The following is a 26,508-nucleotide window of genomic DNA, read 5'->3' as shown; positions in this document are numbered from 1 at the left end:
CCTGTAGAAGTCCCTTGGGATGAAACGCATAGGGCTGGTTTCTATTTTCCCTATATTGCTTTTAAACATTGTGATCACTTTTTATTTTACTGTTTTTTATATTTTGTATATGCTGGTTTTATGCCAATAAACAGCATACATGCTTTTTTGAACTACACTATGGGAGGCTGTTGTCCTTTTCTGTTTTATATACAATCCACCCTGTGAGCCTCTTCCACATTCATCGGAGACCCATTGCTTGGTGGTAGCTCCCTAATCTTTGGACTTCATTGAGAGAAGGTTGGGATCCCTGAGGATACCGTGTTGCGTTCACTTCTTATTGAAGGATCAACTGTGACTGGTTGGATTGTCCCAGAGAGATTGAGGACCCATCCATTGTTCCTGTGAGATTGAGGACTCACCTGTTCATGCCTGGTTGACTTGGTATTATCCACATGCAGGTCCACAGACTCTGGTAAGAGTACCCATTCTTTATTTATCTGCCTGGTGTTATTGCCTTCGGATGCCTATTGGTCTCCCCATTCCTCCATAATATGAACTATTACATCTGTGGTTGACATATAGGAGTTTGGGACTGAACTATTTGTTTATTTATTTTTCAGATTACATAATCATTTTATGGACACTTATTATGTTTTACCAATTTGAGTGATACCCCGTTTTATTGATACAGGGTCCTCTTTTCAACATATGGCACTTTTTGCACTTTTTCATATCAATATTGTTTTTTGTTAGCACTACATTGTTACTTTTCATGTTAGTTTTGATAACTAATTTCTGGTTTCACAAAGTGTTTTACATAGCAATAGACAGTAGTGGCCACAAATGATTGGGACAAGAATGAAAAATGCTGGGTTCAGAATGATAGTCTTTTCTATTTATTAACATTCAAATTGCAACAGTAATGAGATGAAAATTGTGTGTGATTGATGAACCAAATACTAAAACTATGTCCTTTTTTCAAACACAGGAAAGTCTCATCCAGGAAGAGGGCATGGAAAGTGGCAGCCAGGAGGTGGCTAGGCCCAGTAGCCTGCCCAAATCCAAGGTCCCTCCCCTCGGCCTTCCACAAAAAAGTGCCAGGAAGAGGAGTAACCTGGAGGAGGCAGCACTTGGCCTATTTATGAAGGCTACTGTGGCCCTCAGAAACCCCACCAGTCCTCAAGAGGACTATGCCTACATGACAGCCTGCAAAATGCTGTACAAGGGGGAGGGCCAACACCTCTTATGTGAGGAAGTGATCTTACAAGCCCTAAATAAGGGGTTGAGGGGCAAACTCACAAGCCAAAGCCACGTTTGTAAGTTGAACCATGGTTCTCTTCCTCCTCCAGGTTTTCTTCCTTTTCCTCCTGCCACAACTCCAACACCAGAGCCACAGCCTGGAAGAAAACATGTAAGGAAGACAAGAGAGTGATGGCCTGAGTTCAGTCTGGTCTGACAAAAGACGCAGGCTGTTGCATGACCACAGCCTTGGGACAGATATGTCATCTGCTGCTGTTCCTGATCTCTTGTAGTCTTGGACTGGATTGTGCTCACTATTATATGGACTCCTCAGACTGTAAAATAATTGATGTGTGCCCTGGGGTACAAAGGCTTTGCAAATTTCACCAGTTTCTCCAGCGTTGCCTTCCTCTTTATTTTGTTATGACCCAGAATAAATGGCTATTTCTTTTTCACAAATACTTGGACAGTTTGTTTGTGAGTAGGCAGATACATTTTAAAAATACAATGTCAAATTAACAAGGGACACCAACCAATCTCCTTGAGGTGAAAAAATACAAGATAATAATGATGTTGTGGCAACTTGACACACAAAACGAGAAATAATATTACGGAGAGCACTAGGGGAAAAAAATGCAGATCTTGATTAAAAAAAAAAAAAATTAAAAACATTATTATGGAGATCTGACAAAAAAAAAATGTATATTATTCATGAGATCACGAAAAATAATAAAGAAATCAGTTTGTGAGAACTCTGTGAATATGAGCAGAAAAAAAACGTCATTCTTCTAGCATTATAAAGAAGAAGAGAATGCGCTGCATTAAACTATTTAAAAAATTGCACGTGACGAATGTGCTATCTCCATTACGAATGCTAGTTTTACCAGACCGCGCGCTTCTGTCTCGTAATTTATTCTGAGCATGAGTGACACTTTGTGCGTTGGAATTGTGTACACACGATCGTAATTTACGCAAACGGATTTTGTTGTGGGAAAATTTGAGAACCAGTTCTCAAATTTTGTGCAATGGAAATTCCAATGGAAAATGTCCAATGGAGCCTACACACTGTCAGACAAAAGGCTCCCATCGAACATTTTCCGTCTGAAAATCCAACTGTGTGTACGGGGCATTACAGGAAACCTGAGTGAACTACCACAGCACTCAACAGCCATGGTAATTTATTGAGAACTACAAACCGACAGCTGCAAAGGCTGCCAGACCTTGTAGTTTAATTTTCACAGAACACTGTGAATAAATGATGTGGCCATGTGGGGGTGAAGCCATGTTTGCAGACTGTGACAGAGAGCGGAGGGAGAAGATCTCCCGCTCCCTGTCACAACGGGGTGTCGGGGGGGTGCAGGGGTGGTGGATTTGTAACATGTAACACCCCGAATATAATAACATGTTAGAAAAGGTGAACTTATCCTGTAAGATTAAAAAAACAAAACAACAAAAGAAAACCTTCAGCCTTTAGAACCACTTAAACTACTGATACAAGAATGTTTATAAGTAACTAAAGAATTTATAGACAAATTGATTCTCTCACTATTTATTGTAGATTTATAGTTAGACTCATTTCAACTTATTGAAGCTTACCTGCTGCTGGCATTTGGGATGGGCCCTGTAGATTGACTGGATATACTGGGGCTGAAGCAGGAACATTAAACCCTGCTGCAGGATATCCTGAGCTTATTGCCTGATTTCCTAAGAGCCAAAAAGTAACCATCCATTAGAAATGTACAGCATTTTTTTTTAGTGTGGAAGGCATGACAGCAGACAGATTGTTCAGAAGAGAAAAGCAAAACATGACAGTGAACAGTTTGTGCAATAGAGATGTTTGGAGGATATTACAGTATGTACATATAAGACAGTATGGCCAGGAAAGGATTGTGGAGGGCATGACAATAGCAGCAACTGTTCCAGAAGGCAAAGTTAGGGGCACAGCCAGGACAAGGGGTGGGCAGGAGGGGAAGCTGCCCTGGGCACTGTGGTATCATGTCAGATTGGAACCTAGGAATGTGATTTGAGGGGATTTGTGTTGGGAGGGGGAATGGTGGAAGATTTGTGCTAGGAGTGGATTTTTTGGGGGGGTTTGTACAAGAAAAGGTGGATGAGAGGAGATTTGTACTAGGAGGGTTTTTTTTGTTGGGGGGGGGGGGGGTTTATGCCAGCAGGGATGATTGGAGGTATTTGTGCTAGGATGGGGGATTGGAGAGAATTTGTGCTGGGAGGGGCATTTGGAGTGGGGGCAGAGGATTTGTACTCACAGGGAAAATTTGAGGGGTAGAGGATTTGTAATAAGGGGGGGGAATTTTTTAGGGGATGAGGTGGATTTGTGCTGGGGGCATATAGGGAATGAGAGGATTTGAGCCTGGGGGGGGATCTGTGCTGGGAAGGGGATTTCAGCAGGGGTGTATTTGTATGGGGGGTATGCTTGGGGTTTAAGCATGTAGATTGGTTTTCAATTTCTTTTTTAGGGGAGGGGACTTTTGCTGACACATAATGCTCATACATCATGGGGGGGGGGCAATTTGTCATGTTCGCCCTGGGCTCTAGATGACCTTGTCCCAGCACTGGTTAGGGATATTGCAAACACTGCTGAAGAAATATTTTCTATACAAACAAAGCATTTAGGGCTTTATGCATTCAGGGATGAAAGTCTGGTCTTCTGTGTTCTAGACCTTTGTCCCATGTAGGCAGGTGCAGTCTACTTTCTCCACTGTAGGTGATGCTTGTCTGCAGCATCATTGCAGTTGGAGAGGAGGTCACGGGGAACATAGTTCCTCCATGGTGGGTCACTAGGGAAGCTATCCGCTTCGATGCCGCTGCCCTATGTGACTCTAGCAGCCATCTTGGGTCAGGCAGAATCTCTTTTTTGGGTTTTGCTCATATTTGTGAGTGGATAGTGTAGGGACAGTACTAGCGGCAGGGAAAGGTTCCACACAAGGAGGGAAAGTGTAGGGTTCGCAACTCTCTGGACATCTGTGCACTAGATAGCGAGACCGCATTTTGCCCTCGCTAACAGGCGCTGTCAGTTTGGCTGAAGCCTGCATTTCTACATGCTGTTGGAATTCATGAGTGTTTCTGGTTGGACTGTCTTCCCACTGGGTTTATTGTGAACTGTCTTTGCCTTATTTCAATACAAGTTCTTTATATTGCACCTGGACTGAGTGTGTTATTGCTGCCGCGCCACGCTACACTACCTACACCTACATTCCAGTACCTCTCGGTACAGCATTCCATGCCCTCTAGCCCCAGCTTGAGATAGACTTGTTCAGGCTGCTTGCAGCTGGGCTGGACACTGCACCCGTCCCTCCTGGGTGCACTAAAAAGGCCAGAACAAATGCACACACCCAGGTGACTGAACCTTGAAAAGCAGCAAACTGATGATCTCATCTCACTGTGACTGTTCTCTCTATCAGCATGCTCTTTGTACTATAAATTAAAACTCCATTTAATGATGAAGTCATGAATACAGAGCTTAAAGTGACATTAAAGGTTCATTTTTTTTAATAATAAACTTTTCATACTTGCCTTCTATGTGCAGTGGTTTTGCGCTTGATCAAGAGAGATTTTAGGTGAGTATTGGGGGGTTGCTGCACACAGAAGGTTTTATACCTTCATGCATATATAATGAAGGACTGCTAATACTTTCAGTGTCACTGAATTGCATACAACCATCATTCACAAACATGCAATTTCCAAACCCACCTTTGCAGAGGAGGATGACATAGACCTAGTAATTTTGCCACAGCACACAAATGACTAAGTATGGCATTTGAGTTCTAATGGTAGATCCCCTGTAATGTTTTGATACTCTGTATGGAACATATATGTACTATTTAATGAAAAACAAGTTTAAAATTACCTTGGAATTCGCCATTCATGTTGACTGTGTATGGGGGAGGTTCAAGAGATATATTTGTGGCAGGATATTCTGGGGTTGTGTGTTGCTGTGAAGTCATAGTTACAAGGTCATAGATTCTGTTAAAAATAATTGCTTATTAGTCAATTAGAGCATGTTACACAATATTGGAACAAAACAGCTTAAGTCCTCGTTCACACTGAGCACGGCTTTGAAATCGTGGGGGGTTCATCTAAACCCCCACGATTTCAAAGCCACATTTCAATCCAACTTTGGGGGCAACTTGAAAGACATTTGTGTGGGTTCATGCACAGAAATTAAATCACCCCCAAAGTCACCAAAAGTAGTGCAGGAACTACTTTTGGAAATGTGTGTGTCTGTAGCATGCAGGGGACACTTTGATGTGGGGCTGTGATTGCTAGGGGCACAGTATAAAGGGGCTGCACTGTAATCATTAGTGTTCCCCAGAAGGGAAAAAGGAACAGAGGGCACACACCTCTTGCACATTACCTTTGCCTATTTTAATCAATAAAAGAGGTGTAAAAAAGGCATACTCACAAACAAGTTACATATTCAAGCATAACATATATATTCCATAGAATGCATCATTCAGCAAGATCAGCTGGCAAGCAACAGTAGTGGGAGGTAGAGCCCAAAAAAACACTGACGCGTTTCAACTGCGTCCTCTCTTCCTCAGAGCTAGATTTGGTATGCAGGTTAATGGTCATTATAGAAGAGTCTGGAATCAGGGGAATAGCCCATGTGATTGAAGGCCCTCCCTCTTGTGGGAGGGTTAATATGATAGATTATTTAAATACAAACATCATTCATATTTAAGACACTTACTTTTATGTATACACTAGCCATTGTGTATATATAACCGTAAACACAGAATATCTTAATTCCATATATAGGAATAAAAATAAAACTAAACTTGAAATTAAATAAACTGACACTTGCTACTCAATTCTATTGTCCCAAGCACTATGCATTTAATTTATGTTTAAGCAATATGTATATGTACATGTATATTAACTATCCTTGGGTGGTAGTGGGAGGGGGAGATCTGAGAGTGGACTGGTGTCACATAGCTGGATGATATTTGTGATGACCCAATGTGACAAAGATGACTCAAAAAGAGAGGAGCTCTGGCATGTGGACATCTTGCCATCACTACCTCTCAGAGGATTCACTGTGCGCGTCATCCACCAGCCGGTGGCCCGCAAACTGCGCCATGCTTTGGTGTCACTTCCGATAGTAACAAGTTAGTAGTTACAAGCTTAAACATGCTCTTGAAAAAGAGATGGTCCAATGGTGGGATATCCTGCCTTTACAAAAATATTTAGATGTACAGAGGATCCCCAGAGGCCTTTGGATCACTAAACTATGTAATTTCTTAGCTGAAGACCTCAATATGGAATGGGTTGATGAATTGAGAAAATGCAATTGAATAAGGTTGAATCTCGTCATCAAGCAAAGATAGATAGAAATCTCGAGCAAATCCATTTGACGATTTCTCAAATACAGGATGAGCTTAGTTTCTTCACTGACATTAGGAATTTGGATGAGTGGCAAAATAATGTCAATGAACAAATGATGTAATTCAAAGCAGATTTGATCAAAAATAAGTCAGACAAATTTGAAAGAGATAGACTAGATTATCTACAGGGAAGGGAATTTAATTGGAGGAAAATGGCACAGAACCATAAGCATGCCAACATACACCATCCTCATAGCGAATCTGGTAGGGGCAAAGCCCCATGTGCATCCACCATGTATGGAATACAACAAAAAGTCCCTGATGCCGGGAGGAGTCAGGTGTCATCACTTCCTGTCATGGCCAAGACTAGGAAGTACTGTGTTCAGTGCTGTTTTACCTATACTTTTGATTTCTTGTTCTCTGGTGGCGATTTCCATTGATTGGCTTAAAATTAAGTGATGGTACTTTTGGCCTTCTGTGCACACTTGTGAGAGTTCAGGCTGCCATGCTTACCTACAGTACACCGAGCGTGGATTTTGGGTATTAATGGAAATGCGGAGCGGCATTTGACTCTTCATTATATGGATCGTTTGTTCCCGAATGTCAAAGTGTTTGGTGAAGGCGAGGAGCTGCCAGTGGCTTGGGATCATAAACGCTCCTTGTGCTTTTACCGTCTGGTAAGCGCACTCATTTGTCGGTGGCTGGGCACAGTAGTGATAAGGAAGTGTGGAATCACTGTGGTGCGACTGCTTTCCTTTCTTGAACAACATATACTCTTAATGGACTTTACTTTATAGTTTTGATTTATTGATTTGTCTTTATTATTTGGCGCAGCTCCTTTTTTAAATTTTTTGTCTATTTTTATGTGCGTGTATCCCACAGTGGAGCAGCAGCCTTACATTTTTTGAATATTAATTTGAAAGAAAATTTTTTTTTTTAATTGTGTTTAATTCTAAAATTATTTTTTAGGATATTCATCTGATAATATTTTTTCTTCCTTGATAAGTAGGAAAAAAGAAAACCCTCTTTTTTTTGTTCTCAGCGCGGTTTTATTTCTTTTTTGCACCTTTTACTATTGGCAGCTCCACCACGAGTTCTCAGTGTGATGACGGACCATGGGCCAAAAACAGCTACTCCAGCATAGGTGAAGGGTGGATCTGTACTTAGGCAATCGGCGGGAAGACTTGCCATTTGTTGCTGTTGATGTTTTCCTCTTAGCTTGTGGCACTTGACGCACCTGAAGAGCAAGGAGGAGTTGCACCTTTTCATACCAGTGCTCCACAAGCCAGCTGACCTGATGGCACCTTCTGTAAACTGAAGGCCTTGATGATGTACCAGTTCATGGTGGTGATAAACCAGAAGGTAGTAACATGATGTTGACCTGGTATGATTATAGGATTCTGTCCTTTGCTACATTAGCTGGATTTATTTATATGTCCACCAACTCTCAGCAGCTGATTGGCATCAACTAGGGTAAACTAGGTTTAGATAGAAGAGAACTGTTTTTAGACAATTCAGTTCCATTTCAGATTCTCCTGAATTCCTCCTTATACACCTCATTAACCACAATGGATAATAACTGTTCTGCGTGTGAAATATCTGCTGCTGTAAAGTGTCCAGGACAGTTGTGCCAACCCTGACACTCTGCAGCAGAGTTCTTCCTAAAGCAACAAGCAATAGCTCTTACAGCAGATGACCAGGTGAAAAAACTCTCAAAACAGTGTGACCGCAACTTCTGTTTTGTATTTACAGGAGTGTGGAGTGAGATGTTCACAGTTCTTATTTCCCTATCATCTTCAGGACTTACTAGCCCATATGGAGCGAGTAGGAGTCCTCACACAAAAACCTTGGAGGTGACAGCCATAAGCTGTCCTGAAGAACGGCAGATGACATGGCTCTGGTCCCACAGTCAGCTGGTTTGAGTTCAGTGGGAACATAATGCCACTGACTTGGTCGAGAGAATCTCTTAATACGTTTAAACCTGTTGCTGATGTACACATAAAACTGTTTTGTTTGGTTGTATATGTAACCAAGTATTACCTTACTGGCTGTATAGAAGGTGAAAGAATTAATTCTAGTGTCCATTTCACTTCGTATGGCTTCGGCAATTTCTACTGCTAGCACGGCTGCACAAAGTTCAAGTCTTGGTATGGTATGTGCAAGTTTGGGAGTGAGTTTTGCCTTGCCTGGGACACAACTACAGTGTGATTCTCCATTTATTTCAGAGGTCTTCAAATAGGCTACTGTAACAATAGCTTCAACTGATGCATCTGAGAAAATATGAATATCTCTCCGGGTAGCAGTTGAAATGGAACCTGGAACATGGCAACGGGAGATCTGAAGTTTTTCTAGTGACTTCAAAGAATATCTCCACCTTTCCCACTGGTGTTGATTCTCACTAGGCAAAGGAGTATACCAGTCTATGTTCTCAGTAGATAACTGTCTTAGCAGAATCTTGCCTTGAATGGTAACTGGAGCAAGGAAACCCAGTTGGTCATAGATGCTATTCACCACCGACAGGACTCCTCTCTTAGTGAAGGGTTTGTCACAAGTTGACACTTGGAAGGTGAATGTGTATTTTTTAGCGGTTGGAAAAGACTTGAGTGCGTCATCAACGTAGAAGTTTTTTTCAACAAATTGAGGAGCATCAGATCCATATTCTTCTTCTTCAGTCTGAGCTGTTCTCCTTAGCCCATATCTTGCCACTGCAGGGGAAAGACTGTTACTGAAGACATGTACCTTCATTCGATAATCTATAACTTCCTTGTTGATGTCATTGTCTTTGCGCCATAGAAACCTGAGGTAGTTTCTGTTGTCTTCTCTGACAATGAAGCAGTGAAACATCTGTTGAATGTTGGCTATTACTGCTACAGGCTCTTGTCTGAAGCGAATCAAGACTCCTATTAGACTGTTGTTCAAGTTTGGCCCCTTAAGGAGCATGTTAAGAGAAACACCTTTGTGCTGAGCACTGGAATCAAAGACAAATCTGATTTGGTCTGGTTTGCATGGGTGATGCACACCAAAGGATGGAAGGTACCAGCATTCCTCTCCCTCCTTAGTGGGGGTGCGGGCTCTGCATGATCTCTGTCAAATATATTTTGCATAAAGTCCACAAAGTACCTTTGCATCTCTGGTTTCCTGCTTAAGTTTCGCTTTAAGGAGGAGAATCTACTGATGGCCTGCTGCAAGTTGTTGGGCAATTTCTCTCTTAGGAGAAGAAAATGTAAGTGTGCTACCCAGTTTTTGGAGTTGTCTTGAAAAAACTCATTGTCCATTACCTTGATAAATTCCTTGTCTTCCATTGAAGGAGCCTGTATGTAATTTTCACTGGTTGCATTAAACACTGTAGAGCCAAAATCGTTATTGTGGCAGAACAAAGGGCTTGGGTTACTTGAGATACCATGTTGCCTTCTATGGCTGGCTATCTTCTCTTTCACCAAGTAGTGATGTGGGCATGGCTCAAAGTAAGTGTTTCGGCCATTTGGCAGAACATTTGTTTTGAATGATGAAATGTTGGTAGGTCTCTTCATTTTGCCTATACAGACATTGCCTATGATGACCCCACCTAGATCCATGCGCTGGGCAAATGGGGCATCCGGGGGTCCACTGACTTGTGAACTCTTAGTATGTCTCTACCTAACAGAAGAAGGATCTGCGCATCTTTGTCAAGCGGCGGTATGTCATTTCCAGGTGAGGATGATGGAAAGCAGCAGCTGGAGTAGGGATTTCTTCTCCGTTAGCAGGTAACAAGTGTAGGTAAGGGTAATTGAAAGTTACCTTCAAGAGAAGATACCATGAGTCCATGAGCCCTTCTTCCAGAAACCTCTGTAGTTCCACTACAGGTACCCAAGGTGTAAGGATGAGCTTTTCCTTTTATTTCAAATAGATTATACAGTTTTGATTTTGCAAGTGATCTATTGCTCTGATCGTCTAAGATAGCATATGCCTTTAGAGTATTTTCTGGTTGATCCTTGTGTTCACCAAGCATATTTTAGTACAGGACTCATCGCAGCAGTCTTCTCCACAAACTTCAGTGCAGGATGAAGAAATGATGGTAGAATTAGGCACCTGGTCTGTATTCTACCCGCCATGCGTTAACCTGGAAAGGGAGTTAGCAGGTTGTGCGGAGCTGGGTTCAAGCGGATAGAGGGCTTGCACATGTTCTTCGGAGCCACACTCCACTATGCACTTGATGGACACATTAAAGTCCTTTGCAAAATGTTCTGTACAAGCACAGCACCTGAAACCTACCCTAAATTTCTTTAAAAGCTCCTTACGCTTTTCAAGAGGCTTTTTCCTAAAGCCGATACATTTTTTGAGGGGATGTGGCTTCTTGTGAATGGGACACTCTCTAATAGGGTTTTCAATCTTCCTAACCTTTTTTTCCTTGGCCACAACTGTGGTAGGAGTGTGAAGGATGTGAGTCTTTTTCATGGATACTGGGCCTCTAGAGCTTCCATAGTTGCCCTGAAGACTGGTAATCTTAGGAAAGGGTGAGAAGAGACTGTACTCACCGTAGGAAAAACTTGGATCATTCTTGGTCTCTGCAATTTTCCTGATGAATTTGCAGAAGAAAGAGAATGGAGGGAAGGAAACCTTGTTCTTTTTTTTTGAATGATGGCCCTAGTGCAGACCATTTCTCTTGTAAACCAGATGGGAGCTTGGAGACTATTGGGTTTACTCCTCTTGCAGTGTCAAGGTAACTGAGACCACGTAGTTTTGGGTCTACCTTGGCTAGCTGAAGCTCAAGGAGAAGTTCACTCTCTGGAACTCCCTGTTGTCCTTATTAGATATCTTTGGGAAAGTTTCCAGATGCATGAACAAGGCATTTTCTATCTTGCTCTTTTTAAATAGAGCTTGCAGTCAATTGTAGGAGATTGTGCGTGCTGTCTGCGTGCTCTTGCGGCCTTGTGTAGTGTGTTGGCGTCTGTAGGACTTAGTGGGTGTTCTGTGTACCTTCAACACAGTATACACCGATAGTTATCGGCCGATTTTGCGTTCTTGCTCTTCTGTAGTGGTTGTTGTCTGCGTGCCCTGACCACAGTATACACCGCTATATCCACCTATATTTCTCTTTTTTAATAGAGCTTGCAGTCAGTTGTAGGAGATTGTGCGTGCTGTCTGCGTGCCCTGAACCCAGTATACACCACTATATCCACCTATATAGCTAGCTATCTTGCTTTTTTTTAATAAAGCTTGCAGTCAGTTGTAGGAGATTGTGCATGCTGTTTGCGTGCCCTGAACCCAGTATACACTGCTATATCCACCTATATAGCTAGCTATCTTGCTCTTTTTAAATAGAGCTTGCAGTCAGTTGTAGGAGATTGTGCGTGCTGTCTGCGTGCCCTGAACCCAGCACACACCTGGAGAGGCTTTCCAAGAGAGCAGACGTGCGTGGAGGAGCTCTGTGGAGAACCACGGCTATCCTGGACATCCGGCCTCATGGCATCGGCCAGCCCAGGCCCGGGGCCTCTTTCCCAGCCTGGGTCTCAGACAACCCCCCCTGGGGTGAGGGACCTCTCCAGGGAGGAAAAGTTGTTCCTGGTCACACAGTCGAGCTAATGGACTGGACCTGGGCCCAGCCGGGAGAGGGCCCAAGCAAGCTCCAGAAGAGGAGAGAGAGGGTAAAAACCCTAATACAGAAGGCCGCGGCAGCTTATGTACAGCACTCGGAGCGACTGGCCGACCTACGAAATCGCAGGCACCGCTCAGCCAGCAGCAAGCGTGGTGAATATAGGGAGACCATAGATGGCCTGAAGCAGAAATGCAGGGACCTCTGGCGGCTGCTGGGCGGTCTCTGCGAACGTGGAAAGGGTGAGAGAAGGTTTTTGACAGAGATGAAGAAAGAACTTCTAAAGGCCAGCCAGGAAGGAACCCAGGCGGTGAGACGAGGAAGTACCCCCCTGAAGTCCCCCCTGAAACTCTCACCTGATGCAACAGTGCCACAGACCCCAGTGGAAGCAGCGTTTTCTGGTGACAACCAATCCATGGCCTGTCAGGAAAGTATGACCCCCGGAGCTGTCAGTGCGGAGGGTCCCCGGATTCCTGTGTTAACACCTGCTATGCCTATGGCCGCAGTCCAGGAGGATCCGGGTAGGGTACCCGATGAAGCACGTAAAAGCTCCGGTGGAATTGCAAGTCACAGTCAGCGGAACAAAAAACTGATGGTGGTCTTTACCAGAGAGCCGTCGGAGGGGCCAGTGAAGGCCAATGGTCAGAGGTCCCCAGCGGATAGTGCAGTCCGACCCCCCTCCGGGGCCCCCCCGGTGACCTTGATGACTCCCGCCAGACCCATAGCGGTGCGAGTAAAACCGGCCATAATGGCGCCCCCCGCCGCGGCCGCATGGAGAGAGGGGGAGGTGCTGATGGGAACAGACACATGTGCGGTCTTGGATAGACAATGTGGACAAGCATCTTCTGCTGACACTGGAAGGAGTGGTGGGATGGGGGCGGGTGCGTCACTTCCTGTTCCGGGTGACGAGACAGGAAGTGACCTCATCGACTTCCAGGAACCTGAAGTGATGTCAGCGGTGACCCCGGAAGTCCCGGGAGGGCCTAAAACGGAGGTGGGGACACCGGAGATTCAGCTAGGGGGGCCGTTGGTGTCGCTCGTTGGGGGAGGGGAGGCGGTGGTGTCGGAGACCTCCCTGGAGATAACAGCTTTAGCGTCCTCTGGGGGTTTTCTTCCAGCAGGACAAGTATGCTGGGGTGAGTCCCCGATGGGGGATTTGGGGAGAGAGTGCTCGGCCCTGGATTTCATACGGGGTTTGGAGGGGTCACAGGAGCGGGGTCCTGAAGAAATGGAGGTGGCTCCCCCCCAGGATCATATAGCTGTAGGGGGTACTGCTCCTTCCCCCGTGGTAAGGAGTGAGATGCTGGTTGGTGGGGATGCAGTGGGTAGTGGTACTGAGCCAGGGAGTCCGGTCCGTCAGGGGTCTAGCCCTTCCCCCACAGACCCAGTTTTCATCTTGGGCACACAGGAGGAGGCAAACCTCTTAGGTGCCCTGAAGGCTGGGCGCTCGTTTGCACAGGTGGCAGGTTCCTCTGTCCCCCTGGGTCCCCTGTACGGCCAGTTTGGCGCCCAGAATTTTCGGGCTCCCCCTGGGGATCAGCCCCAGGGTTCGCAGGCCTGAATGAGGGGTACGGGGGGCCCTGAGAGGCGCAGACGGAATGTGGTGCAGCTCAGGTGGGAAGGGACGTCTGCATGTCCCAGCAGGGGTCAGGTCATCGACTATCTGTTGGGGCTGCGCTTTAAAGTTTCGGACTTATTTGCAGTCATACATCCCACAAACTCAAAGGAGTTTGATGTAAGTTTCGTCTCCTTGGTCTCCATGGAGCTTTTCCTGACACTGTACGAGCTCGTCAGGAAGTCAGATCCATGGAAAAGTTTCCGGGTGATACCTCTTTCGAGGCAGGAGGAGGTAAAGAATGTGACTGTACTGGTCAGGAATGAGTCCCTCCCACCTGAGAACATCGCGACCTGGCTGGCGCGGTACGGGCAGCTCCAGACAGGGCTGAGGAAAAGTTTGGATGAGCGCGGGGTCTGGACAGGTGCGTGGTTGGTCAGGATCCGGCTCAAGCGCCACAACAATACCGTGGCGCATGTACCTGGCAGCGCCTTCATAGGTAGAGACCGGATCCTGGTCTTCTACCCTGGACAGCCCCGTCGCTGTTTAAAATGCGGAAGTCCCGCGCACCTCAGCGCGGACTGCACAATGCCCCGCTGTGTGAGGTGTAATGGCTTCGGCCACTCACCTGAGGGTTGCAGGCTTATTGTCTGCAACCTCTGTGGGGAAATGGGACACCCCTTTAGTCGGTGCCCCAAGGCGTTCAGGGGGTGCCAGGCTGAGGGGGGTGCCCCAGGCCCGGAGGGTGAGGGGGTCCCTAGACGAAGTGGGGATCCCAACCCCTCAGGGTCACAGAGGGAGGGTTCCCCCCTCCCTCAAAGGGTCAGACCCCCCAGGCGCGGATCAAAGACAGGAACTGGCGTAGTGAGGGAGCCGGCGAGTTCTCCGGCCCCGTCTGACCCTGTGTCAGATGGGGCAATGGCAACAAAAACACCTGGGAAGCCGGCCAAGGCGAAAAAACCCTTGCCCAAAAATCACCCTCCCCTCCCCCTGTTTCCCCCCTCCCCCTGTTTCCCCCCCATCCTCCTCCCTTTCCCCTGCCCCCCCTTCCCCTCTCCCCCCCTGGTCTCCCCCCTCCCAGCTTCCCCTTCTTCTCCTTTGCCCCCTTCCCCCCCCTCCCTTCAGTAATTAAATCTGCGGGTAAACCGCACCCACCCCTGGATGAGGCGGCTATACTAATGCCCCCTCCGGCCTCTTCGGTGGTCGTGAGGGGTCGGCAGGCTGGTGCAGGAGGGGTGACCCCGATGGACATCTCAGGGGCCGGTAAGGGGGTTAATAAGAGAATTAAGGAGATCTCCAGTGGGAGGTCCGATGAAGAGAGTGGGAGGGAACCTCCTAAAGTGGAATGGGAGAAGAAAACCAAAAAGAAGAGGAAGGTTTCGGGGAAGGAGGGTGGTGAGGACCCCCAGCCCAGTACGAGTTCAGGGGCAGGGGGGGGCTCCTCACTGGCCCTATGGAACAGATATGGGATCCTTTCCTCCTCGGACTCCGAGGAGGATTGATTCTTTTAGAAATGTAAAATAGAAAGGAATGTAAAATTCAATCACTAAGGATGGCGGTACCCGCTCCAATACGCCTTGCGACCATTAATGTCGCAAGTGTGCGTTCTGCGGCGGCTAGATTTTCAGCCTTTTATTTTCTCGGCCGGGTTGAAGCCGACATTTTGTTTTTGCAAGAGACCTGGCTGGCATCTGTGGCAGAGATGCACCTAGCAAAGAGGGAGTGGAGACATGGGCCCTCCCTCTGGTCTCTTGCGGCTGAGCCCTGCAGTGGTGTTGCGGTCCATTTTAAGACTGGTTCGGTGGCTTGTCGACGAGTGATTGAATTAGAAATCGGTAGGTGTTTGATTGTGGACGCAGTCGTGAGAGGGGAATCCCTCCGCCTCATCAATTTTTATGGACCTCAGTCCCAGAGGGGGAGGAAGGACCTTCTCACGCTGCTGAAACCATACCTGTTTACATCCCAGCAGGTGGTCTTTGGTGGTGACTTTACCATGGTCACCAGGTCAAAGGACCGGGCAGGCACCTCAGGCCCTCTGGGACATGATAGTATCTTTTTAAATAGAATAGTGAGGGAAGCTGGGTTGGTGGATGTGCACGTTCGCCACTTCCCCAACCTCACTGATTTCACATATTCCAGAGGTAGTTTTAGGAGTAGGTTAGATAGTTTTTTTTTTTGAAGGGGGACTCGTCCTTTGCAGCTCCTGCGCTGCATGCGGTTGAGTTCTCTGATCACCGTATGGTGTCGGTCACTCTGTATGTGGCGGACACCCCTCAGAAAGGAAGGGGCCTGTGGCGACTAAACGGGTCGCTACTTGAGGACCCTGAAATCAGATCGGCCTATGAGGACTTCTTTTTAGAACAAGCCTCGCTCCTTGAGAGCGGCTGCTCCCGCCAGGAATGGTGGGAAGTGGTGAAGAAGAGGTCGGAGGGGTTCTTCCGGGAAGTCTCGGGCCGTCAGGCAGCATCCCAGTATCAGGCCTACCAAAAGTTACGCATGCAGCTAGATCGCTTGGTTTCTGATGGTGGCCCTCAGGACCAGATCTCGGATCTGAAGCTCCAGATGAGGGAGTGTCAGTATGACCGTCTCGCCTCCCTGGTGCTGGAGAGGGATTACGGGAAGTTCACCAACCCGGATCCCTACAAAAGCTGTGGGGACGCGGTGAGTGGGAAGGTCATACATGGACTGAGAGATTCCTCGGGTTCCCTGGTAAGGTCCAAGCCAGGCATCCTGGGGATCATCAGAGCCCATTTTTCAGACATCCTTCGGAAGAAGCCGTTGGATCTGAGGAGAGCCAAGGAATTTCTTGACGGGACTCCACTTGAGGTGGGGTCTGACCCCCTAGACTCCTTGGTGGAAGAGATCTCAGTGGCCGAAATTGAGCAGGCTATTGACTCGTTGTCTCTAAAGAAGTCGCCGGGGCCTGATGGGTTCACGGCAGAATTTTATAAAGCCTTTAAGAGCCTTTTGGCTCCTCGTCTGAGGGAGGTGTTCAGTGAGTGTTTGGCATCTGGCCTGCTCCCTCCCTCGATGAGAAGGTCGGCCTTGATCCTTCTGTCCAAGGGGAAGAATCCGTCCGTGGTTGAGAATTGGCGTCCTATCGCCCTTCTCTCCACGGATAGAAAGATTCTGGCAAAGATTTTGTTTACGCGTATGTCTGCTGTTGCGGGCAAGCTGCTGTCTGCCTCCCAGCACTGCACAGTTCCCGGCCGTAGCACCTTTAGTGCAGTCCTTAACGTCCGGGAGGCTGTGGAGAGGTGCAGGGCAACGGGTGATGGGCGGTATCTGCTGGCATTAGATCAGGCGAAAGCTTTTGATTGGGTAGACCACGAGTACCTCTGCCTTCTCCTGGGTAGATACGGCCTGCCTGATCGATTTATTGATTGGCTCAGGACTTTGCACAGAGGGGCCGAGAGCTTCCCTCTGGTCAATGGTTGGGTGGGTCCTACCTTTCCGGTGGACTCTGGTGTTAGGCAGGGCTGTCCGCTGAGTCCCCTGCTCTATGTCTTTGCAGTCGACCCCTTCGTAAGAAGGCTAGACTGTGGGCAGCTGAGGGGGGTCCTGATGGAGCCCGGCAGTGGCCCGGATAAAGCGGTGAAGGTGGTGGCCTACGCGGACGACGTCTCGGTGGTAGTGGCTAGCCGAGAGGAGGCCCAGTTTGTGGAAACACAGATTGGAGGCTACTCTGAGGCGTCTGGTTCGTTGGTCAACTGGGACAAGAGTGAAGCTCTCTGGTTGGGAAGGGAGGGTGAGCAGTTCGACCTCCCGGACGTTTTTCCCCTGCCCCGACCAGAGGTTAAAATCTTAGGCATTTATTTCGGCTAGGGTGATTATCCCAAGCTAAATTGGGAGCGCAGGCTGGTAAGTGCCACCCACAAAGTTAACGCCTGGAAAGGCTGGAAGCTGTCTTTGAGGGAAAGGGTGAGCCTGGTTAAAACCTATTTGCTTCCCGAGTTCCTCTATGTCAGCTACACATGTCTGTTGCCAGAATCACTCTATGCGCGGGTCTGCGGTATGTTTTTTCTGCTTTTGTGGGGAAACAGACTGAACCTGATAAAAAGGGAGGTCACGTATCGGCGGAGAGGGGAGGGCGGTTTGGACATGATCAACCCCACGTTTTTTTTCACTGTGGTGTTCCTGAAGTTCAATCTGCAATCCATTTTTGTGGACAAACCCTCTCTGTGGGAACGTTCGTGCAAGAATTGGTTCCTAGTGTTCCTGAGCAGGTGGGAGGGGGGCGGTCGCCCGGGTGACCTTCGGAGGTCCCACGGGTACCTCCCCGCCTATGTCCCAACCGCCCTGAAGGTACTAAGGCAGTGGAGGATAACGGCCTTAGAGGTAGGCTCCCTGGGCAGGCGTGAGCTGTACCAGAGGGTCATGGCCTCGGACGTTCTGAGACCACTGGCCTTAAGGGACTGTCCAGACAGGGTTCTCAGGGAGGGACTAGCCCTCCTGAATTCCAAGAGAATTCCTGCCAAGTTCTGGGATCTCGCATGGAGGGCGTTCCACGGACGACTCTATGTGAGATCGAACTTTAAGTACCGGAGCCCAGAGGACAGAGGCTGTCCTCGCCCTGAGTGTGGTGGGGTGCTAGAGACCATGGACCACTTTTTGGTCAAGTGCCCTTTCAACTTGGAGGTTCTGGGGGAGGTTGGAGATGCCATTGGCTATCCCTGTCTCCGGGCCCTTGCCTATCCTGAGAGGGTGTACGGTGACTTCAGAGCCCGGAGGGGTTTTGTGTTATCATCACTGTATTTAGTTAGTGTCATATGCCTTTACTACACTTGGCACGCTCGGTGTTTAGTGTCCACTAGGGGCAAGTTCCTGCCCATGCATGAGGTGGCGGGTGATATCGTTCGGGAATTGGGTAAGGTGAGGTTTCTTGAGGGGGAAAGAATGGGTAGGGAAAGGTGTGCTAGGTTGTGGAGAGGGTTCTCTTTCCGGCCACCTTGATGATCTCCCCCTTCTTTTCCTTAGGTGGTGGTCTGTCTGTCCTTTTACCCCCTTTTTTTAGCTTTTGGGCAACTTAATTTTAAAAACATGGTATGCACCGTCAGTTTCTTTACGTTCCTGCCTATAGGGGGTATGTAATATAAATGTACATAGTTAGGATAATGATTGGAAATTGTTTGGATAGGTTTTTTTTTTTTTTTTTTTTTTTTTTTAGTAGTCCAGATGATCATGGGACTAGGGGTCGTCCGATATGGGCGTTATGGGCAGTTTGAATAGATCCTGTCTATCTAAAAGCATTTGTACAAGTTGTTCTTTTGTTCTTTTTTTGCTCAAGTATGAGTCTTTATTAAGTTCTTGATTATGTAAATCAGTAGCAGTTTTATTTTAATAAAAATTTCCACCTATATAGCTAGCTATCTTGCTCTTTTTAAATAGAGCTTGCAGTCAGTTGTAGGAGATTGTGCGTGCTGTCTGCGTGCTCTGAACCCAGTATACAGCGCTATATCCACCTATATAGCTAGCTATCTTGCTCTTTTTTAATAGAGCTTGCAGTCAGTTGTAGGAGATTGTGTGTGCTGTCTGCGTGCCCTGAACCCAGTATACACCACTATATCCACCTATATAGCTAGCTATCTTGCTCTTTTTAAATAGAGCTTGCAGTCAGTTGTAGGAGATTGTGCGTGCTGTCTGCGTGCCCTGAACCCAGTATACACCGCTAGATCCACCTATATAGCTAGCTATCTTGCTCTTTTTAAATAGAGCTTGCAGTCAGTTGTAGGAGATTGTGCGTGCTGTCTGCGTGCCCTGAACCCAGTATACACCGCTATATCCACCTATATAGCTAGCTATCTTTCTCTTTTTAAATAGAGCTTGCAGTCAGTTGTAGGAGATTGTGCATGCTGTCTGCGTGCCCTGAACCCAGTATACACCGCTATATCCACCTATATAGCTAGCTATCTTGCTCTTTTTAAATAGAGCTTGCAGTCAGTTGTAGGAGATTGTGCGTGCTGTCTGCGTGCCCTGAACCCAGTATACACCGCTATATCCACCTATATAGCTAGCTATATTGCTCTTTTTTAATAGAGCTTGCAGTCAGTTGTAGGATATTGTGCGTGCTGTCTGCGTGCCCTGAACCCAGTATACACCGCTATATCCACCTATATAGCTAGCTATCTTGCTCTTTTTAAATAGAGCTTGCAGTCAGTTGTAGGAGATTGTGCGTGCTGTCTGCGTGCCCTGAACCCAGTATACACCGCTGTATCCACCTATATAGCTAGCTATCTTGCTCTTTTTTAATAGAGCTTGCAGTCAGTTGTAGGAGATTGTGCGTGCTGTCTGCGTGCCCTGAACCCAGTATACACCGCTATATCCACCTATATAGCAAGCTATCTTGCTCTTTTTAAATAGAGCTTGCAGTCAGTTGTAGGAGATTGTGCGTGCTGTCTGCATGCCCTGAACCCAGTATACACCGTTGTATCCACCTATATAGCTAGCTATATTGCTCTTTTTAAATAGAGCTTGCAGTCAGTTGTAGGAGATTGTGCATGCTCTCTGCGTCCTCTGAACCCAGTATACACTGCTATATCCACCTATATAGCTAGCTATCTTGCTCTTTTTAAATAGAGCTTGCAGTCAGTTGTAGGAGATTGTGCGTGCTGTCTGCGTGCTCTGAACCCAGTATACACCGCTATATCCACCTATATAGCTAGCTATCTTGCTCTTTTTAACCACTTTCAGACCGGACCAATTTGCTGGTCAAAGACCAGACCACTTTTTGCGATTCGGCACTGCGTCGCTTTAACTGACAATTGCGCGGTCGTGCGACGTGGCTCCCAAACAAAATTGACGTCCTGTTTTTCCCACAAATAGAGCTTTCTTTTGGTGGTATTTGATCACCCCTGCGGTTTTTATTTTTTGCGCTATAAACAAAAATAGAGCGACAATTTTGAAAAAAACGCATTATTTTTTACTTTTTGTAATAATAAATATCCCCCAAAAATATATAAAAAAACATTTTTTTCCCTCAGTTTAGGCCGATACGTATTCTTCTACATATTTTTGGTAAGAAAAATCGCAATAAGCGATTATTGATTGGTTTGCGCAAAAGTTATAGCGTTTACAAAATAGGGATAGTTTTATAGCATTTTTATTAATAATATTTTATTATTTTTTACTAGTAATGGCGGCGATCAGCGATTTTTATTGTGACTGCGACATTGTGGGGGACCCATCGGACATTTTTGACACATTTTTGGGACCATTGTCATTTATACAGTAATCACTGCTATATAAATGCAGTGATTCCTGTGTAAATGACACTGGCAGTGAAAGGGTTAACCAGTGGGTGGCGCAGTGTAGGGGTTAAGTGTTCCTAGGGGTGTGTTCCTAACTGTGGGGGGGTTGGGCTTTCATTTAGTGTACACTGATCTCTGCTCCAATCACATGGAGCAGAGATCAGCGTCACTAGTTGCTAGGCAGAATGGAAAAATGTTGTTTACACAGCATTTCCTCCATTCGGCCGCTCTGTGAGACGATCGCGGGGATGCCCGCGGCGATCGAGTCCGCGGGTCCCGCGACCGGACTCACGGGGGTCCCGACCAGCGCGGGAGCGCGCCGGCGGCGGCGCGCTCCCGATGGCACGGCGGCATCGAATATTGGACGTACATGTACGCCAATATGCCTGCCCGTGCCATTCTGTCGACGTACATCGTCGTGCGCTGGCTGGGAAGTGGTTAAATAGAGCTTGCAGTCAGTTGTCTGCGTGCTCTGAACCCAGTATACACCGCTATATCCACCTATATAGCTAGCTATCTTGCTCTTTTTAAATAGAGCTTGCAGTCAGTTGTAGGAGATTGTGCGTGCTGTCTGCGTGCCCTGACCTCAGTATACACCTTTATATCCACCTACATAGCTCTTCTCTAATTGAGCCATCGGCAGGAGTTAGTGGGTGTTGTGTGTGCCTCCAGCACAATATACACTACCCAATTGCTGGTTTTCCCATCTCCCTTCAGGCCATTACCATGTCTGGAAGGCCAGCAAGGAGAGGCAGACAGGCGCGAGCCGATAAGAGGGCAAGCAGTGTCTAGAGACAACAGTGCTGGTCGTGGATGCGGTGCATCATCATCATCAGCACGTGGCCATGGGACACACTTGTCCTTCTTTTCGGCAGCCCAACATGTTGAGCTGCAACATGCCAACGATTTGGTAGAGTGGATGACCAAGCCCTCTTCATCCTCCTCATCCTCTCTCGCCCAGGCTCAGGGTACTAGCAAAGCAGCTGCCAACGCATTGTCTTCCCTCCTCTCAATGTCATCAGCAGTGACTCCTTCCCTAGACCCACCACGTCCTCCTGAGGGCCTGTCCTGCATCCAGCGTTCTTTCAGAACGCACCTTCAGTGCTGCTGGTGGCTTTGTTACCGATCACAGGGTGCGCCTGTCCACGACTCAGTTGATCGACTGACCTTCATCAAGATGAATCAGTCTTGGATCACCCACAGCTACCAAGCACCTGAAGCTGATGTAACCGAATAATTTTTTTAGAAATATCACATCCCTTCAAGACTACATATGCTGATGCTGAGTGACTGTCCTGTTATGTTGATTGTCTATCCTATTCCTCCTCCGCTGATATGTTGGAAGAACATTTTTGGTTCTGGGTGATGCCACCAGCCCAATTTTTCTGCCCCTGTTTAACAGGGGCGTTTAATTACAATTTTTGATGCAATGCTTTGCAGCAGGGCTCATTCCTGCTCTACAACTAGAGTATATGGGAGAGGTTGCAGCGTCGTGGCACCAGCACCAGTGCCTAAGGCCCAATTTTTCTGCCCATGTTTAACAGGGGCATTTAATTACAATTTTTGATGCAATGCTTTGCAGCAGGGCTCATTCCTGCACTACAACTAGAGTATATGGGAGAGGTTGCAGTGTCGTGGCACCAGCACCAGTGCCTAAGGCCCAATTTTTCAGCCCCTGTTTAACAGGGGTATGTAATTACAATTCTTGATATAATATTTCACAGGAGGGCCCATTCCTGTGCCCACCCAGAGTAACTGTGAGGACTTATAGTGTTGTGGCACCAGCACCACAACCACCAAAGGTCAATTTTTCTACCACTGTTCAACAATGGCATGTAATTACAATTCTTGATATAATCGTTCACAGCAGGGCGCTCCAGCGCCCACCAAGAGTCACTTTGAGGGCTTACAATGTTGTGGCAAAACCAGCACCTTGTTCCGCCATTTCTGCAGAGCATATAGAGCAGGCCCCTACTTTCAAACATCCAACTTACAAACATCTCCTACTTGCAAACGGAAGGAGACAACAGCAAGTGAGATGAAAAAAGACAGACGGCAAAACAAATTATACAGGGGTGATAACCCTTCCCTATGTTTTCCAAAAAGCTTAAAAATAGATTTTTTGACTGGAGCTACACTTTAAAAATGTACCAGTTGAAAATTACAAACAGATTCTACTTTACACAACAAACCTACACAGTCCCTGTCTTGTTTGCACTGCCTGTATACTGCTGTTCTGAGTATATAGGGCCTGGGGGCCACACGCATTTCCTTTTTTTAATATGGGTACGGGGTTCCCCTTAATATCCGTACAAGACCCAAAGGGGCTGGTAATGGGCAGGGAGGGCTACCCATGCCATTTTTCTCAATGATTTTCAACCATATTGCAGGAACCAGATATAACATTAAAACCGCAAGCAGTTTTAAATGACGTTATTTCCGTAAAATGACATTTTGTGCAGGGACTGTTCTAAACACGGGAAACACGTTGCACTTCACAGGCATACTATAGACACCCCCCATGCACGATATTTAAAGGAATATTTCACTTTTTTTTTCACTTTAATTGTCATTAAAAATCAGTTAAAAACATTTTAGGCATTGACCCATGTCCCCTGGGGCAGGAGCCAGGTCCCCAAACCCTTTTTAGGACAGTATCTTGCATATTAGCAGTTAAAATTAGCACTTTTCATTTTGAACGTTCGAGTCCCATAGACTTCAATGGGGTTCTAACGTTCGTACGAATTTGGGGTCCGTTCGAAAGTTTTGGTGCGAACCGAACTGGGGGGTGTTTGGCTCATCCCTACTTAGGACATAGTCTTTAGTGCGCGTGAGGGGATCTTCCATATCTGCTATGTTTAGGTTGATGCTGTCTTTCTCACTTGCACCTTCATCTGCACTGATAGATTGCTCCAGGACCCTTAGCTTTGCCATAGCTGCATCATGTTTACACTGTTCATTTAATATTTCTATTGTTGCTCTTTGATGTGTCTGTCTGAGCTTCCAACTCTGCTCTGACGTACTGTCTGAGCTTCCAACTCTGCTCCCTTTTCTGCATATGCGACCTGCACCCTGCTGGCTTCCACTTTCGAGCGGGCACTAATAAGTCGCTCACTGAGTGTTGAGTATCTTGAACTATGGGTTCTAGAAGACTTTTTAGAATGTCTGGTGGAAACTAGACATGCGCATTGTTTTTCGTCCGAATGCATTTTCGTTCAAAATTTGGGTATTTTCGTTATTGTTTTAACAACCGATAATAAACGTGCAGAATCTGAAAACCGAAAGATCTGACATAAACAAATGCTTTATTTTCATTTTCGTTGCGACAACAGTTTGTAGTAGATTTCACATGATGCTGACAATAGCGATCTGTGTTCATTGAACCTGTGGTGGGCCTAACCTTAGCTCTATTAGTCCAAGATTATTCTACATAGAGAAATGATTCGACATAGAGTGAAAAGATTCAACATTATAGAAACAACAACAAAAAAGGTTGAATGTGCCTAACTTAACTCTATTGGTCCAAGATTATTCGACAGAGAGAAAAGATTCAACATGAAGATTCCACGAAGCAGTCGCCGCAAGCGGACATTTTTGGTCAAATGCTCCGCCCATAGGCTATAGAATAATTCTAATGTTGGTTGACTAGTAATAATAATTAATAAATATAATTATTAATAGTGTCATACAACATTAGAATTCTACTATAGCTTGTAGGCGGAACATTCATCCGGAAATGCACGTTTGCGGTGTCATACAGTTCTGCTCCGTCTAATCTTCTTAGAACATTCGCCAGACACCATAAGCCTTCAAAGACAGATTCGACCTTAATTATTTCGGATTTTCGGACAAATGCATTTTTTAACAAAACAAAATAAATAAAAATGAATTTTGGGAGTAACTAAATTTATTTTTCGTATGAAAACGAAATTCCAAAACAAATTATTTCAGTATGCACATCATGGCTAGTGGAAACAGATCTGTATGATGCAGTGTCCTGTAGCAGCTCTATCTTTGCTTCTGCCTTTAATTTAGTTTGCTGGATAAAACTGTCTCTTTCTAGATTAAGAGACTTGAAGCTCTTTGATTCCTCTAGTGAACCTTCTGTGTTCATATTTTGTAAGACATTAATGAACTTATCACTAGTAAACTGATAGAGCTCATATGAGGCAGAAAGTTGTTTAATGACGTCCTCTAGTGTCGGTAGTTCACGTTCAACAGACACTCTATTAGATTCAGAAACAATCTACTCCCCAAAATAGTTTCAAGCTATTATACAATTCAGTTCTTAAAGCTTCATAATTGTCCATTACTTTCCAAGTTGGTTTGACTGAGCATTTGGGTAATTCAGTTGGCTCAGGATCTTGTGCTGGGGTTGCTGTGTGTTCACATTCAGAGTCATGGTAACTCATGGCAGATAATGGCTGAGTGATAAGCAGGCAGAATCGGTGTGCTGTAATAGGACACCATGCAGCCTGGACTCAGTGAGACAGCACATATGTGCTGCTGTCTCATTTCTTTCTGGCAATGAGGGCAGTAAATTTTCTGTATCAGTACAGTCATGCAGAAATCTTGTAATTGGGCTGTGGAACTCTGTTTTTCTACTGTTCTGACTCAAATACAAAGTCATAAACTTTATCTCCAGTCGAATACTGGCAACACAGCTCAACAAGTAAGGACTGGCCCTCCATCACAGGGAAATATGGTTTGTCCTCCCAGTCCCAATACGATATCATCTAGTGTAATATCCACATCTACCAGCCAACATCATAACGAGGAGGCCACTCCTTTTTTTTTACTCCAGGAGTGTTCTGACTCAACTACAAAGCCATAAACTTTATCTCTAGCTTCATATAGGGCTTATATGACCTGGTGTTATATTTATCCCTTGCACCAATTCAGACAGCTTAACTCAATGAATAACTCACTGTTGAAGGGACAGACAATGAATCCTTTCAAATGTTCTGTTTAATGATGGATATTCATAGGTAGAAAAATGTTGGTGTTGTAAGCCACATGGAAAGATGTTACAGCAATGATGGTATACTGAGCAATGAACCAGAGAGAGGAAGGAGAGAGGGATATACAGAACAAAGGTGGGAGAGAGTTCAGTTAGACAGAAGGGAACAAAGCTTAAAGACACAGCGTGAGAATAAATCACATAGTGTGACACAACAAGGAGGCCGTGGATGGCGAGACACCCACAGCCTCACACAAATTTGTCAAGGGCTAAAACAACAACATTGTCCCCAAAAAAAGAGCACACAAGACAAGGAAGGAGAGGAGGAATAAAGAAATATAAAAAGAGGGAGGAGATAACACCTGCCCTTAATACTAATAAAATGTATAACCTTTCCAGTTCAATCTTTAGTGAGGCAGAATTAGATCTACTCAAGAAAGGGTTACATTTTGCACCCCCAATCTACCCAACCTATTTGAATTATTTATTGATCTCAATAAATTTACTCGGAATCTTACAGTCAAAAGGTTTATGCACTTAAAGAAGAAACCGACAGTCAAGCTAAAGCTCCCACATCTTTCTCACAACATCAAGAGGACCGCCCAATT

At 46.0% G+C, this 26,508-nt stretch overlaps 1 protein-coding gene across 1 annotated transcript in view; it reads right to left on the bottom strand.

Moving 5' to 3' along the window:
• LOC143924506 (lipopolysaccharide-induced tumor necrosis factor-alpha factor homolog) overlaps window positions 1-26,508 on the bottom strand; it is a 213,572-nt gene that overhangs the window by 136,033 nt on the left and 51,031 nt on the right. The window contains exons 2-3 of the mRNA XM_077448848.1: window positions 5,090-5,205; window positions 2,818-2,925 (exon numbers count right to left, since the gene is read on the bottom strand). Coding sequence (XP_077304974.1) covers window positions 2,818-2,925; window positions 5,090-5,186 — 205 coding nt within the window. The 5' untranslated portion in view covers window positions 5,187-5,205. The remainder of the gene's footprint in view (window positions 1-2,817; window positions 2,926-5,089; window positions 5,206-26,508) is intronic.

Source organism: Lithobates pipiens, unplaced genomic scaffold, assembly GCF_037356315.1.
Source record: "Lithobates pipiens isolate NorthernLeopardFrog02 unplaced genomic scaffold, aLitPip1_a1.2 Scaffold_22, whole genome shotgun sequence".
NCBI lineage: Eukaryota > Metazoa > Chordata > Amphibia > Anura > Ranidae > Lithobates > Lithobates pipiens.
The sequence above is the reverse complement of the archived record's forward strand: the minus strand, read 5'-3'. Positions and strand labels throughout refer to the sequence as shown.